Source organism: Staurois parvus, unplaced genomic scaffold (genome assembly GCF_062004578.1).
Source record: "Staurois parvus isolate SC_StPar_1 unplaced genomic scaffold, SC_StPar_1.0 ptg000684l, whole genome shotgun sequence".
In the NCBI taxonomy this organism is placed as follows: Eukaryota; Metazoa; Chordata; class Amphibia; order Anura; family Ranidae; genus Staurois; species Staurois parvus.
This window is the reverse complement of record NW_028318480.1, coordinates 1,796,040-1,813,438: the sequence shown is the minus strand read 5'-3', so window position 1 is coordinate 1,813,438 and position 17,399 is coordinate 1,796,040. Positions and strand designations below refer to the sequence as shown.

The window sequence follows — 17,399 nt, the reverse complement described above, 5'->3', positions numbered from 1 at the left end:
TAAAAAGATCTTTTTGTTTGGTATTATGGTTTTTGTGTAACCTGACTTTTCCTGTTTTAGAATACACCACTTTTGCAAAAACAAATTAAATGTCCAATTGCTACAAAAGCCATTTTGTATTTTGTTATTCTTCATTTTCTGATCTTCAGCAGCTGTGATTTTCTGTAGCTGCCAAAAATTCAAATGTTGCTTCCTTTCAATATGGAGCACTCAGGGTGTTCTGGACATGGTTTTTCTGTGCTTAAAGCTGAACACCAGGCAAACTGCTAAATACACAGATGAAATGCATATAAGGGAGCTGATTTTCCTTTCAAAGGATTTGAATTTGTCCATTTAGTCCTGAGATTTACACTGCTCTGCCACACAGCACAGCCCACTCTGGAAGGGCAGGAAATCTGATTCTTCTCTGCTGCAGTTAAGTTACATTTTACAGGTCATGTACCTCTCCCAGCCTGTGACTGGACAGTGAAAGGAGAAGCAGCAGACTTATGAGCTCTTCTCTGTGTCACTCTGCTCTCTTCTGTCACCATGTTCCTTGTTGACACATAAACACTGCAGCAGAACTGATTATCGCCTTGTCATTGTGCTGTCCACCCTCTTCAGTCAGAGAGCTCCTTTGCAGGAGATTGCAAGGAGCTGATACCAATTCAAATTCAGGTACTTAAAAATAAAATACATTTAATGATGAATAAATGAATGCAGAGTTGCATTAGGTTGTGTCTTTTAAGTCTGCCTAAAGTTCAGCTTGAACCCCCTCAGAAATATAATTTCCTGCTAGTTCTAGTCTCACTACTTTTTCTAGAAAGTAAGACAGAGCTGTAAGTCCAATAATGACCTCATCTTTGGGCAGAAATATATTCTCCAATTCATAGGTACAAACCTGAGATTGCTCAGGTGGTGATAATAAGGGCAGTCCCTCCCATGTAGCAGTCACTCTTACATGGTAAAGAAAATCAAAACTTTGGTTTATTCAGGACAGAATACTTTAACCAGAGGTCGTCTTTCTTCTGCAGGGTGTCCCTTTCCCTCAAAACGAAGCAAATGCAATGGACGTTGTTATCCAGTATGCCTTGTATCGGCTCGGCTTCAAAATGCAAGACATCATTGTTTATGCCTGGTCTATCGGCGGCTTCACAGGTGTGTCAAACTGGGACCACTAAACTTGGCAGAAAAGTAACAATGGGAATTTAAAGGGGGGTGGGGGGCATTGGTACAGAGGCGAAGGCTGGTCTGAAGGTGGCAGGTCTCATGGAAATGTGATTTTGTTACTCTCAGGAACCAGTCATTTCATTTTTTTTATTTTTTATAACAAGAAAGCAAACCTCTAAATACATGTTTTGGGCAACAACACTTAAAATCTTTTTGTCACATTGCTTTAGAAAGCATTGGCATGTAAATCTAAGGGAATGTACTGCATTTTCAATATCGTTTAAAGAAAAATATGTAAAAGATCATTTATGATGTAAATAATGTCCGTTTTGTATTAATGTTTTAAAAAGCCTGTCACTTTTTATAGTTGTGATGATTAAATGCACAGGGGGTGGCCACATTTACTTCTTTACAAACACAGGCCCTGTTTCTTGGTTTGTAGTGCTACATAATGGCTTTATGGCTGCTTTGCAAATGCCGACTCAGATGACTCATTGAAAGATATGGACTTGCTTGTGTAATTGCACTATGCTAACAAAGGCTCCCCCAAAATAAAATCTATATAATGTATACATCCAGCCAAACCCTTTTTTTTTTTTTTTCTATCTTTGATAAATTGGTGAAGCGTTAGAACCCCTTCCAGGTTTGTATTGCTGTGCTGGGCTACAAGAGATTTCAACTAACTGCTAGACCTGATGACAGCAATTTACCAGGTGGCAAATGAGAATAAATCTCCAACAGCAAAAGAAACAGAATTAAAAACCTATTTCTTAATTGTACATCACAGGACACAGGGCATCTTCTTGACCATTGGGTTATGCTGCCTCCTTCAAGTGAATGAACATGAGCCAAAAAAAAGGCCAGTTTTTTTCCCACCATGACATAACCATTCCCAGCACGGCTTACCCTCAGGTGTGTGCTAGTGTGATGGATGTGTTTGTGAGGAATCAGTGTAAAGGTTTTCCTGTTTACTGTATCCTATGGATATTCAGTGGCTATCCTGCACTCCTCTGCTGAGGTAAGGAAAGACTTCATCTGGAGGCTTGAGGGACAGTACCCAAACTCTGCTGTAGAAGAACAAGGATGCCTGTAAGGTGCTGATCAATGCTGATTCTACAGGCAATGCTCACTGGACTACCTGGTATGTAGTGAGTCGCTGGCAGGGTGCTTTACAGGTTCAGATTGGTGACTCCTGAAAAGGGAAGGGGGGGTAGTCATATCCCTGAAGGCCCTTTGGGTGTGCCTGAGGTGATGAATGAAGATTGGACATGGCCTTTCAGCCTGGAATGGTAAGTGAGTGCCCCTGTTGTGTGGACGTACCACTATTTTGGAAGTGTGGGGTAGTTTACTGCTGTGGGTGGTGGTAGCAGTGCAGGGCTTCCTGTGAAGTGCATGGGTGCTGGTTCAGTGCTACACCACTGTGGAAGTGTTCAAAAGGGACAGGACTTTGCCTCACTGCATGTACATGGCCTAATTGAGTCCTCATTGGAAAAATCCTCTCAGAAAGAGGATTGTGGTCCTGGACTGTCACAAGCTCAGTTACCATAGTTAGTTTTTTGACGGATGCAATCAGAACAAATTAGAAACTACCACTTTCGGAATACACTACTCCTAAAGTCTCTGGATTTGGGTTCTGGCGGCTACATAAAGCACGCTAAATCTTTTCCTGTTCACCCTCATTTACAGGAGGTGATGTATGCCAGCCAGGCTCATCTGAAGAAGGGGTTTTTGTCACCAAAGCAGTTTACCGAGCAGTACCTCATGGAGGAGGAGTTCCTGAAGAAGTGGGGTTCTCTGGTGATGGATCCGTCAATTTCCTAGTGAAGCCTAGTACACACAATGAGAAAATTGGATGAAAAATACAGCTTTCAGAGCGATCGTCTGACAATCTGATCATTGGTACACAGCTTTCGAGAGCTGATCACGACAATTCATGCAAGTTTATCCAAAGGGACAAGCAAGAATTTTTTTTTTTTTTTGTATGGTAACAGAACAAACGATTTTCGTTTAATCAGTACAGTATTCACCCGTAAAAAATCAAGTGACCAAGACCGCGAATGCTTGGAAACAAAAGAATACATTACAATACAATACATTACTTCACTCCTGAAGTTTTATTCTGTCTTACAAGAATTTTCGTACCTTTTAGTAACCTATTCATTTTCGATATAGAACTAGCATGCAAAAATAACCAGACTATCATTCATCCGATATTAAGACTCTGAAGACCAGGGCCTCATCCACTGAGATTGTCAGGCGCTGTATATATAGGTTTAAGGCCCTTTTGAAGGTATTTTGAAGATAATCTGATCCTGAGGTTCTTGCCATTGGTCAATGCCTGGAGGATTTTCCATTCCATAACTTGCAAGGCTGTGTGTTATGTATGTTCACATGAGAGAGGGGTGCTGTAGCTCAATTGCTGGTCAGCTGAAGAACAAACACACACAGAAAGAAGGGGAGGATCCTTGTGTCCTGTGATGTACTTCAGAAAAGCATTTTACAGAGAAGCCAAAAATCCTACTTTTAGCGTTTTCAGCCCTTTCTTTTCTTGGTACGTTAGGGGAAGGCTAGAACCACTGTCACCTTTTTTTTTTTTTTTTTTTTCTTGCTGTTTGTGTTTGGTGGTTATCACAGTTGACAAAATGAGGGTAAAATCTCTATAACATAGTCCTGGATAACAAATAAAACCTGACATGGGGTTCCAATTTTTCTCTATTCAAAATTAAATTGCTGGTAGACATACAATTTACCAATATTTAATAAAGTTCTGTAATTAATCATTTTTAACAAAAATATGATATAGTGTGTGCGCATGCACACAATATGCATTTACTAAAAATACACTATATGCTTCCTAAGTCTTGTGTTTTTTAAGCCCCCCATCCCAAAAAAAACAACAAAATACCAGAGTCTTCTGGCAGGTCCAATGAATATCAGTGTTCCACTTCCGGCACCACTGAACTATGATCTCTAATAACCTCGTACTAAGCAGTAATATTGTAAGCCCAAGCTGTGTGAGGACACTGCCCTAGGAAGCAGGTCTGTGACATCCTGAGTTCAGAGGACGTGGGTGGAATGATATTGTCCACTCTTTAACCCAGAAGATTGAGGACATCCAGCCCCAAAATGAAGTACTTCAGTGGACAGCTCTGAATTGAAAGTAAATATTGTAACAAGTGCCACTTTTTCTTAAGTTTCTTTTAATGGGCTGCGCTGTGTTTGTGTGTGTGTTTTTTTTTTTTTTTTTCGACATTAAAGAAAAACTAAACACAGATACATGCCCCCCCAACCTTCCAGTGATGCAATCATTGAATCCCTTGTTGGTCGCTGACATATTCTCCCCAGGCTCCTTCCAGATGTCTGGTCTTCGGCCTTTTAATTGGTTGGTCAGGGGTGATGTGACTCCCGTGCATATGCATGGCAGTCTTTCATTCCAAGACCACCACAGTATGCAAGGAATGCCTGCTAAGATGTTCATGTGCAGCATAGTGTACACGTATTAGAAGATTGTGAACAGGCACATCAGTTTGTCCTACTGCAGCCGTGCATTCCATGTCACTTTCTGCAATAAAGAGCTGCCTGATTTTATTTTTCTTTATTAAAGGTTTAAAGTAGATACCTGAGAGTAGACCTGTCTTCTTTGTTCTCTACAGCCACATGGGCCTGTATGTCCTATCCAGACATCAGTGCTCTTGTCCTTGACGCCTCCTTTGATGACTTGGTTCCTCTGGCCCTGAAGGTGATGCCAGAAAGCTGGCGTAAGTCATGTCTCAGATTCTCCTATTTCCATCTCTTTTATCTCTCTAGCTCTATGATTGGAGAAAAAAACGTATTCACTTTCTCAGTCTAGTATTAATATCTGGCTTTCTTTCATACAGGAGGTCTGGTAACCAGAACAGTCCGGAAGTATCTAAATCTAAACAATGCAGAGCAGCTCTGCAGGTACTGAATATGTTCATTAAACGTTGATGATTGAAAAGTCATTGCATCAGCTGCTGCATCATATCCTTTATAGGTTCTCCAATATGTAAGAACACATGACACTGTTTGTTTTAAAGTTAAAGTGGTTATAAACTCTTACATATACCCAGTGAAATGACTGGCCTCAGGTGATACACAGAGATGAAACCATTTTTCCTACATAAGTTGTACCTGTTTATCTACAGACACCTCTTCTCTACATGCATTCAAAGTGCAGAATATACACATGATCCCTGGGCTCTAAAAATCAGGGGGCGGGGAGCTGAAGTTACATCGGCGAGGAGAGCTCTGAGAACTAATTGGCGGGAAGGGACACAGACCCTTTCGCACAGCTCACACGAACAGAGCTGAAGCTGTTGATCACAGGCTGTGTCCTCCCCTGTCACCATTTTTCTCTTGGTGTTAGGAAAATTCAACTGAAGTGACTCATGCTTATAGCAGAGAAACGTGGCAGCAGACAGAAATGACACCTAGTGCTCTCAATTGAGACAAGCATATACTATCGAGAAATTTGTTCTATTTTATGTCTGTGGTTCACAACCACTTTAATTACAATATTCATAATTAACCAGCACCTGAAAATTCCCTACTCCATGTAATGCAAGAATGCATATTTGTAGAACAGCCAGATCATGCACTAGGCTGGCTGCTGTCTGAGGCCTGAAGACTCCATATAGTCAACCTTCGCTTTGCCCACGTGTATTTATGTTAGTGTGCCGCCCCCTTCTTTCCTTTCTTTTACTTTCCCGTTCAGAGCTGGAATTGAGGAGAACCCATCCTCCTAAGCTGAGTCACTTCATTTGAAGGGCACACAAAGCTGAGAACACCTTCCCTTGTTATTGTGACAGTGCTGGACCAATCATCAACCACCAGTGCTGATACATTCACCTTTATATCCAGAAATGTTGGTGATTTGACCACTGCTGTCATGACAAGTGAAAAAAATTGCCCTTGTGTAAACTCCAGTCATATTTCCAGTTGGAGCTTACACAGGGCTTACTTCCTCCCCACCTTCATGTGACAGCTCTGGGCCACATTTAAGGGGTATGTCAAATGCTATGCCAATACTCAGAAGTACCAGATGTTTTCTTAGCTTCTGGCAGCTGAATAGAGTAGTGTGGGAGCAAAGAGAAGAGCTGTGAACAAGTGAGCCCACCGCTTTGCCCTTCATTATTCTGCTTGATAAAGGTTCTTGCCTTGATCTTTGTTACTAATGGCTTTGCGTCATTTTCCTGCAAGGTTTCAGGGTCCCGTTCTGCTGATCAGGAGAACAAATGATGAAATTATCACAACCACGTAAGTATATGACAGTTGTCAGCATAAGAGTGTTTTCTGCATAGGACTGCCTAATTTGTTTACTGTCCTTCACAGAACCCCAGAAGATGTTGCATCGAATCGGGGAAATGACCTCCTGCTCAGTCTGCTGCAGTGCCGGTAAGGAAAACTAGCCAGGTATATGTACAGGGATACAGCAGAAAACAGCTGTGCTCTGCATCTATACCTTGAGACATTAAGAACCTGTTGAATCAGTAACTTGGGAGTGACTTGTTTCTTTGAAGAGGCAGCCTCCAGGACTGCTTATTGTGTTAATGCCCAGTAAAGGTTGTGACAACCTTCCATAAAGGTCCCTGTACATTGTGATGGCAGTAAACTCTGGGAAGTCTTTTGTTTTTGGATAAATTCCCATCTCATCTTTTGTGTTTTTATAATTTTGTCTTTACATTCTCAGTTTTCCAAATGTGATGACAGAAGAGGGACGGAGGGCAGTGAAGATGTGGCTTGGAGCCGCCACGCCAGAACAAGAAGGTGAGTATCCATCTTTTATGTTCTTATTTTAAATATAGCTGGTTCTGGATAGATTAGTAAATAGCTACCACTCTGTAAGGGATTTATTAGCCATCCAGGTTCACATCAAGATTTATCCTGTTCCACTGCCTGGTGTCACTGGAATAGGAAGTGAGGGGCAAAAATCCTCAACAGGGACACAGCAATAAAACTCCTAACAGAGGATCTAACCTTTCAGTACTATATCCAAAAAGAAAAAAACGTTTTGATTGGACTTCTGCTTTTAATAAGGCAAATAGACATTTTGTTAACAGATTTTATTCAGAACAGAGAACAGTCACTAGCGGTGTACCACAAGACTCTGTACTAGGTCCTGTTCTATTTAATGTGTAAATGATATACAGTAACTGAAGGTTTGGTGGACAAGGTATGTCATTTTGCTGGTTACACAAAGGTGTGCAATAGAGTTGACATTCCTGGAGGTGTTTGCAACATAAAACATAATAGGTTTTGCTAGAAGATTGGTCAAAGCAGTGGAAATTGCAGTTTTTTATTTACATTTTTGAGGTGTATTACTAGAGGGATCACCAGCAGGATGAAGGGGGTCTTGACTCCCCTAAATTGTTAGACCTTATTTAGAAAATTGCCTTCAGTTGTGTAGACCTCACTGAACCAAAAAAAGATCAAATCCAGAGAATGAAAATGGTGGAAGGTTTGAGGGATAAAACAGATTGGAAACACAATTGAAGCTTTTAAATAGATTATAGTGTGAATATGGTTTGGAAGGCAGTATTTTCGATATGAAGTCAAAATCTAGAGAACGGGGACATGACCTCGAAGTAGCAGGAGCAAAGTTTAAAACTTATGTACTGAAAGAGTAGTTGATGCTTCAAACTGATGCAAGGTGCAATAAAGTAAGCAGATAGTGCTATCTCATTGCGTTGACTGCTGCAAACATATGGAGGTAAATGTGGTTGCATGGGATTACTGTTCCTTATATATATTAAGTGTTATTTAATGAAACGCATACGTTGTATCAAGCTCCTTGTCATGCAAAAGTATCAGCCTCTTTGCAACTATGAAAGAAAAAAACTCTTTATCAAGTGAAGCAGCAATGACAGAAATATGGTAGACTTGTTTCAGAAATTACTTTCTCTGGCCGTTGTGCTGATTTTTGTGGTAGTGAATCCCTAACCCAGAGCAAACGGGCATTTAGGGTGACCTGACTTCACTGGCTGAATACTAGTTTTAGGTCACTGGCTCACAAAAAAGTGGGAGTAGATGATGGCTATGACTTTCAGGTTAAAAATATGTTGCCGTTGGCCTGTGTTTTTATCTCTACACATTTTCTTTAACCCTTTTGTTTTCTTCACACAGCCTCGGTATTCAGTCAGTATGCAGTAGAAGAGGATTGGTGTCTATCTGTCCTTCAGTCTTATAAGGCAGAGAACTCAGGGCACTTTCCATGGTCTGTAGGTGAGTTCTGACAACTATCAGGATTAAAGCAGCCCTCCAGTATGGGTCTATGACAGCCAGGGTTTAGAGGAAGTGGGTTGAATGATCCTGGGTGTGTGTCAACCTGAATAACTGGTAACATCTAGTGATGAAGTACAGCAGGGGACAGCTTCACATTCAGTATTGCAGCAAATTCTTTTTTTTTTTTTTTTTTATTAATTAAAGTTCTGATTAAAAAAATGAATTTGTATAAAGGTGACAAAGGATGGCAAGAAGGAGTTTAAGGGGAAGCAGTGTTTATTTTTTAGTATTGGTGGAAGCAGTTTTAAAAGATATTTTACTAAAGGTACTTCTAAAATCATCTATCATATGGCATCAGAACCTTGATCACACTATTTTTGTTACTGATCCGCTAACTAGCTGTGTGCAGGTTATGGCAAGACTGGTGGCAGTTACGACCTTATTCTGCAGAAAGTCTTGATGCTTCCAGCTGGATTATGTGCTAAAGAAGAACCCTCTAGGATATTTGTTAAACCATTTATTACCACCAACAGAGAGCCAACTTATGTGCCACAGATGCAAGGGTTTCAAACACCCCCATTCCATAAATAATAACGTTTTAGAACACGCCACGGCCAATTAGAGAACATAAACACAGGTGCTGTGCTTTCTTGTGAGAATAAAACCACATGCAAAACACAGTACATCTGTGATCTGGAGCAGGTGTCCATAAAAAGTTAACACCCCAAACGCAGTGCATTTGCCCACATCGGATTGCATGGTACTTTTGTAATCGGGTTGCAGTGGGCTTTAAAAAGTAGTGCGTGTACTACTTTTGGTGTGGTGGGATGCGATTTTAAATCCTTTAGAATGAATGGGCTGAAATTGCACCGCTTGGGAATTGCACAGGAACACACAGTGGCCCTTAAAAGGAATATGATTGAATATAGAGTAAGCCAAAGTATAAGGTGAACTGCTTATGGTAGGGGAGCTTTTATCACAAGGTGGTTTTATTATGGAAGGTATACGTGGAACACAATTTTGAGGTTTTATGAACTTTATATGTTCAAATGCGGGTATTTGATCTATATTTATCACATGTACGTATATCGTATTTGTATGTACCTATAGCCACAATAATGAGATATCACACCATGTATTGATATGTCTTTGTTCTGTTTAGGAGAGGAAATGAGCATAGAAGGAAGACAGCAGTTGGCTCTGTATCTTGTATGTATTAATTATGTCACTTATTTGTGTACTCACATTCCATAATCTACCTCTGACTTATCATACTGGCTTCTAATTCACCACAGTCTTATCTGTTCAATTTGTAGTCATGGTAGATTGTGCTCCAAGGAGCAGGGCCCTGCTAACCCTCTTGTATTGAGCTGTATTATTGCTGTATTTGTCTCCATTTTTATTGTAAAGCGCTGAGCAAACTGTTGGCACTATATAAATCCTGTATAATAATAATATCCATTCCCCTTTCCCTTAAGATGCCATAGAAGACTTGTTCTTCAGTATCAGAAGCATAATCAGTTTGATATCCACCTATCAACTAATGATTTTTAAATCTGACCACATGAAAGCAATCTTGAAATCCTTCACAATTCCTATAATTAACTGTGCCCAGTCAGTATTAACACTTTCATGTTGTTGCAAAGTAAATTGCAGCATTGTTCACTCATGGACGGTTAATTGCAGACTTTCAAAGAGGTAAATACTGGGATTTGCTGGTGGGGCTGAAAAATAGACTATGCATTTTCGGCCTAAGTCCATGTCAGTACAATTTGAATTAAAGGAAATAAGAGAGGAATATACAGGTCATCATTGCTGAATTCTCGTTTTGCAACATACTTGTTGCCTGGCTTCCATGCTAATGCTTTGGAGTTCTGAGCATTCATACCTAGTAAGAGTGCAGAGATGAGGATTTCTGGAATTTTCATTTTCTGCAGCTTCATAAATTTTAGCCATAGAATGCTCTTTGGAACTCATGCTCTCTTGTTGGGCCTGTGTCGATGGTATATGTTTGACATCAATCTCTGAGCAGAAGCCAGTTGGGCACGTAAAGTTACCCAAACATTTTCTGAAGCTATTCCACATAACTGTACCTGTGCATAGGGGCTTTAGGCGCGTTATTGCTCCCTTACTCATCTCATAGCTTTTTAGTTTTGGGAAGGCCATCTATTTTCAGTATGACTGTGCCCCTGTGCATAAAGCCAGCTCCATAAAGACATGGTTTTACAAGTTTGGTGTGAAGAAAATCAAGTGGTCTGCACAGAGCCCTGACCTCGGTGCTTCTGAACAATTTTGTCCTGAATTGAAACGCTGATTACGATCCAGGTTTTCTCATTTAATATCAGTCCCATATTAATGCCCATAGTTTTGGAAAGGGATGTCCAACAAGCTCATATAGGTGTGATGAACAAACCTTTGAATTTATAAACTTAATCTTATAATTTTTTTTTCCTGTATAACCAACTTTGCTTTCTCTTTAGGCACAGAAACATCTGAGAAGCTTTGAAGCCACACACTGTACTCCCCTCCCTGCTAGCGCCTTCCACATGCCCTGGACAGTATAATAACCTTGGAGCCTCTATACCATCCACACACTCTGTCTTTGGATTACACCCAGTCGCTATCCTAATACCATTCTCCGCTCCTCGTGAACGGCAGCTAACACCAATGAAATAAAGATGGTCGCCTCTCTACCCATCTCTCATACCTCTTCAGACGTCTGTTTTTTTGTTTTTTAAATAAATGGACTTTTGTTGATCAGGAAAGGGTAAAATTACACCCTGTGATATTTAAGAAAAAAAAAAAGCTATTAAAATGTCAATACTGCTTGTATAATTAGTTTGTCACTGTCGTGGCATGGAGCTAAACCACTGGCTGATCATGGATGTCCCTGCCATGCCGACATTTTTAGTTTGATTCTTATTTTAGACATTGAATACAGGCAAATGCTGCAATGAAATGCCAGTAATATGCACTAGGATGTTTTTTGTGTTCTTGTGCTGTCATAGCTGCTTGTTTGTTTCCACAAGCTGTGATCCAGGTCAAGGGGGTCTTGCAAGCTCTGTGTAGGTTCTCTTTAAAGGTTTTACTGTTTTCATGTAGCTGTGTGGCCAGTCTCTGCTGTTATCATGGATCAGAAATTTTAGGTGTAAACTACAGCCAAGTGTCCTGTAGCTCAACCAGTGAATCTAACCCTCTTCAAGGCAGTCACTCCCAAACACTGTTGACTTGTGGAGGGATTCAGTGCACATACTGAGTAAGGAATCTCGGAGAAAGCGTACAGACTGGGGAAGAAAACTAGGCCAACACAAAATGCACAAGTCACTGTTCTGCCCTGACAGCAGAGATGGCTGTCTTGGAAGATGTTCTTGGCACAGCTAAACTGTAGCATTGTGCAGTAAAGACTTCTGTACAACATGGGCCTGGTTTACTACAGTGTACCTCCAAATATCCAATTGCCAAGAAAATTGGAAAAACAAAATGAGCGTCTGCTCTTGATTGGATGTTTGCAGGTTCCCCTCACCTCCCTTTTACATTTTAGTAAGTCAGACCTAGGTTCACTTCACCACCCTTTTAGTTGAAATCCATTGCTCTAAGTGGCCACATTGGTAAACGTGAGCTGCACATTAGGCTATGGTGCCATGTGAAATTTTACAGCAAAACCTAGAATGCACAGCCTGCCCAGGTTTCTTCTACTGCTTCAGAATGCAATAGAGCTTACTCAGTCACTCTACAAATAACCTTTATTGCAGAATGAAGTTCTTCAGGACAGGAGCTTGGGTGGGTTCTTCCTTGACTATTAGTTAAGTTTTACATGGAATTGTAACCTGAGGTGAACTTCACCGTCCATCTTCTGTACCACTGGAACCCCTTACATTCAGCATGCATAGTGAAGACTGTGCTTTGGTTTTCAATGGAGTTTAGTGTTGCTGCTCTTTAAAGGCCAGTATAGACATGAGGGTGAACCAAAGCAATGATGAGAAGTGTCCAGTTCTGCACACGTTTGTACTGTTTGATTTTCAAGAGCAGCACTGTGCATTAACCTATAGCAACCATTTTACCTTTCATTCACATTATTGAAAAATGAATTCTGATTGGTTGCTTTTGGTAACTGCACTTCCAAGTGTCGTATCTATCATTTCACATTCGTTTGACATTCCATTATGTGATATGGGAGTTTTGGCTTTTACTCTCTCAGTAAACTCATGTGCATGTTGTCATCGTTTTGGTGGTTATAGATTATTTTTAATAAATTCCTAGGTGTTCTTTCCACTACAAGCCTTGTGTGTATTGGATTTGGAAGATGTGGTATGTCATGCAGGATTAATTATGTCACCATGTATTGTCGAGAGTCCTGAGCTGGAATAGACATTTATATCCTACACTTGATGGGGATATTTTAGCAAAGGGTGACCGATTAGAAATGATCTTCTGGTATTATTATAATGAGTTCATTGCTTTGGGTTACTATGCATTCAAGATTGCAAGAGAATTCAACATTCCAGATCACCTTGTAATGCAACGTGTAGGGTCTGAAAGTTGAACTGTACAGCCTAGGACTTGAGAAGGAACCACAAAGAGCTCATGGTTTGAAGACCATCACCACAAGGTCACTGAATTTCAGTGTTGCCACCTTAGAACTGTTTAGTGTTCCTTTACAATTCTGCATTGCAGTAACCTGTGTTGTGGTACTGTTCATTTTGAGTGGTACTCCCAACACACCTGTGTTGCATTGCATAGCAAGACAAAGAAAGGGTCATGTCCTGTTTTGAGCAAGTCGATTGGGTTGCCTTCTAGTCCAACTCCAGTAATGTTATCACTAAAGTAGTCAGTTCGGGCCAGCAGGACCCAAACACACTATTTCCTTTAATAACAGATGCACAGCTTTGGTCAATGCCATATAATGTGTATGGAGGATCAGCAGCATACAGTATATTGTGCTTCAACACCAGTATGCTGCAGTGTTTCCTATCTGTTAGAACAAAATTGAGTCATGCTGCTCTGCTCAGCCATTCACAGGAAGCCTCGTATTTTTTTTTTTCTATTCTTAGAAGGCTTCATCTGAATGGCTGAGGTGTCTTGCAAATGTGTGCAACTAAAACTGTGTTTTAACTCCTTTACGCCGGCGCCTCCTGGACCCTTAAGAGTTCCGGGAGGCGGGCAGGATTTTAGGGTCATGTGACTGACGTGATTCGCTGTCACGGCGGTCACATGATCGGAAAAGGTCCCGATCGCAAAGGGAGATCGGGACCTTTCCGTGAGTCACGGAGACATGTGCTGGGAACGCAGGGCGTGCGCTCTCAGCACATATGTATTTTCTAGTGGCACGCAAATTATTATTATACAGGATTTATATAGCACCAACTGTTTGATCAGCGCTTTACAATATCAGGGAGACAGTACAATTACAATACATTTCAGTACAGAAGGAAAGTGAGGACCCTGCTCGTAGAGCTTACAATCTAAAGGAAGGGGGAGGGATACAAAAGTTGATAGCTGCAGGGGATGATCTGGTGGAGGGGATTCAAGTACAGTGTGGTATATGTGTTGTATATACAAATATGTGGTCACTCGGCGTCAAGGCTCAGATGCCGAGAGGCCGCATGTTTGCGTGCGCTCAGCATCTAGGGATAAACATGAACTGTTAGACAGGGCTAATTTGGCTTTATTGCAGGCAGGCTAGTAATTGTGCTGGGAGGATTCTGTTGGAGATCATGCCATCATCCTCCAGCCCCCCCATTCCAGCCAATCAGAAGAAGCCTTATATTCATTCATAAAAATACAAAGTTTCCTGTGAATGGCTGAGTAGCCCTCAGTCAAAGTAAATTTTCTTCCAGCAGCAGAGGAATTCACAGCTCTGATGTATCATGTGTTTTTTCTGGATTTTTGGTTGATATTCTGTCTCTATCATTTAAAATACACCAATGATAAAAAAGTATAGACCCTTCATTTCTTTGTAAGTAAATGTATATAATCTGCAGGGGATCAAAAAATGATTTTCCCCACTGTATACCATAGCTTGTAGACACTATAACGGCCGTGCAAACCAATTGATATATGCTTATTGGGGAATTTTTATTTACCAAAAATATGTAGCCGAATACATATTGGTCTAAATTTATGAAAAAATTTGGGTTTTTTTTTCATTCCATGATTGCACAAATGCCAGTTAAAGTAGCACAGTGCCAAAAAGCAAAAAATGGCCTGGTCATGAAGGGGGGCAAATCTTCTGGAGGTCAAGTGGCTAAGGTAAAAAAAAGGTTTTCTATTTCTTTGCCCCTTCCCTGTGTGAAGGGGAAGAGAGTAGAGAATAAATCCACCTCTGTGTACAGCTGCATCTATTCTCCCCTCTCTTGCTCTTCACATGGACTCGAGCAGCGTCAGGAGCCATTTTTTGAGTTTAGGAACACTTTCACACCTAGCAGCTGCATATATGCAGCCGCTAAAACTACCATGCTGAGCGCACTCCCGGCACAGTAGCTGGCAAAGATTGGTAAGCTCCCAACACATACTTGTAATCGGGAGTTTTGTGATCATGTGACAGCCAATCACAGCAGTCACATGACCTGAATGCCTGGCTCTTAGAACCCTTTAAGGGCTGGGAGATTATCCTTTTTCTTTACAAACAACCTGCCACATACAAAATCTTTGACAGGCACAGAGCTTTTTGCATTGAATGCAAGTGGAGTCTGGTACTGTGCTTCGCCTCTGCCTGGGAGGGTTGCTTTCACCTTCATAGTCCCAGAGTGAGGATGTGACCAGCAGGAATTTTGCCACTCCCTGCCTAGCACTTAGCCAATGCACCTTACTAGAGTGCACTAGATACTGTGATTGCCAACTACTGGCATATTTTTATGACAGATTCTCCTAAAACACCATCCAAGGGGACTAGAGCTACTCTGCACTTTCTTCAGTCTGTCCCTTGTCCAAGAAAAAGTATACCTTTTTGTACCAGAATTGACCACTTTGTGTCTTCAGTGAATATTTTACTCCCGGTGGGAATGTGTGAGCTGATTACACAAGATGTAACCACCTCAAGCCTGTCCTGGATATACTGAGCACTTCTGAGAATGGGTGTGTGTCCATAATCAGCTTATTTTAATATTGCAATTAAAGTTTATCTAAACCCAAGAACAAAAATGTAATATGTTGCAGCTTACCAGTCCTTGGATGTGGTGGCTTTAGTTTTATTTTTTTTAGGCTAAGAACATTTTTCAAAGTACAGAAAAACACTTGAGTCTTTGTAGTTTTCTGTACACTGAACTGAAATAGCAAACAATGTTATCAGCCTTTCCGACTTTCTCCATCTAGCCCAGCACTCTCTGCCCTAGGGTGGCAATATTGCTCCTCCATAGATACAGTAAAGTGAATGAGCATTGTCACCCTAGGAGAAAGGAGGCGTGTTACTAGCAGGATTACCAGGTGAAAATAAAGGTAAGAAAGACCGAAAAAAAGAAAACTAATGTAGACCCCATATCAAAGGACTGCTGAGCTGTGATATATTACATTTTAACTAGGGTTTAGACATGCTTAAAGCAGATCTCCACCCAAAAGCTGGAGTTCTGCTTTAAGGCCTCCTCCCCCGCTCCTGCTTGTGAAATGGAGCTTTTGGGGTGGGTACCCAATTTTTACAGGTACGTGCTCCTACTTCTGCTCTAACTGCCTAGGCGAGGCCAGCACATCTAATGATTGACTCAACATTGAGGAAAGGTGGATATAAGAAGGAGGTGTCCCCAGGAGGGGAAATAGGAGATACTGATACCCCTTTCAAAAATCTATCTATGAGTGGCCACGTGGATGAATTAAGAGGAGATTATAGGAGGAGGATCTGAGCAGATCTGCACATCCATCTGGAATACTGCATAAAGGAGCACTATCCCACCAGTCCTAGTAGGATTACAAGTCTATTTGCCTAAATTTATTTGGGCAAATATTAAGGTGAGCGCATATTGAGACTACACGGCACCTGGAAAGAGGGATTAAGGAGTTCACCTGCACATTGCACATTTTGCACAAAGATATATAAGACTGTTCATTTTTGTATGCACTTTTGCACAAAGATATAAAAGACTCTTTATTTAATCATGAAATTGGAATATGGCATTGATAATATTGTTTGAGCACTAATGGCACAATTTAGCTTATGATATGATTTTTCATTCACCATATCACATTAATTAATTTATTGATTTTTATTATATTTATTAATTTATTTAGTTTATTGATGTTTATGAGTGATATAAAATACATTATTAAGTATTTATAGTAGGAGCGCGGCATTATAAATACGTCTATTCAATTTACATATACACAATTAAGTGAGTTTGTGAAAGTGCCAGCGCACCTAACACAACAGGTAGTTCACTACCACCTATTGCACATATTATACTGAACATCTGAGACATAGTGGCTCACAAGTATTCACTTTTTATTTCTTTTTTTTGTTATTATTTAGTTTGTTTAACCTTTCTTTTTTCTACATTTTAACTTTTTTTTTTAATCAACTTAATTGCTATCACAAAGGATAGACTACATCTCTTGTGATAGCATGGGCCTTGACAGATCCTCTTTTTGGAGAGATCTGGGGTCTAATAGACCCCATACCTCTCCTCCGGCCTTATCGCTTCTGGTTTCTGACATTACACAGGGGGAGGAACAAAATCAGTTTTTCCTCACTGAGTCACAGGAAGCAGATGTCGCCAATCACACCCTTACCGGGATCCCCGATCGAACGGGAGAGCCCTTTCACCACCTGTAAAAGTAATTCAGCAGCTCTGTAGCTGCTAGGATTCCTTTTGCATTGAAGGAAATTGTCCTCTGAAAAACGATCCGGCATAAGGGTGAGAAATTCTTAATTCAGTTAAAATATTGAAATATAAAATGGTCTGTTGCAAAGTGGAAAACTGTACTGTGGTCAGATGAGTTGACATTTGACATTCTTTTTTGGGTTGTGTGACTGTGATTGGGACTTTAGAGGCAGGGACTTTTTTTTTCCTAAAATAACAAAC

The 17,399-nt window shown here is 40.7% G+C and overlaps 1 protein-coding gene across 1 annotated transcript in view; it reads left to right on the top strand.

Moving 5' to 3' along the window:
* Window positions 1–12,663, top strand: part of ABHD16A (abhydrolase domain containing 16A, phospholipase) — a 41,727-nt gene extending 29,064 nt beyond the window's left edge. Inside the window, exons 12-20 of the mRNA XM_089652508.1 lie at window positions 1,014–1,137; window positions 4,803–4,907; window positions 5,028–5,091; window positions 6,370–6,426; window positions 6,502–6,564; window positions 6,860–6,936; window positions 8,293–8,391; window positions 9,554–9,600; window positions 10,872–12,663. Of these exons, the coding sequence (XP_089508634.1) occupies window positions 1,014–1,137; window positions 4,803–4,907; window positions 5,028–5,091; window positions 6,370–6,426; window positions 6,502–6,564; window positions 6,860–6,936; window positions 8,293–8,391; window positions 9,554–9,600; window positions 10,872–10,955 (720 nt within the window). The 3' untranslated portion in view covers window positions 10,956–12,663. The remainder of the gene's footprint in view (window positions 1–1,013; window positions 1,138–4,802; window positions 4,908–5,027; window positions 5,092–6,369; window positions 6,427–6,501; window positions 6,565–6,859; window positions 6,937–8,292; window positions 8,392–9,553; window positions 9,601–10,871) is intronic.
* Window positions 12,664–17,399: the final 4,736 nt, after the last annotated feature.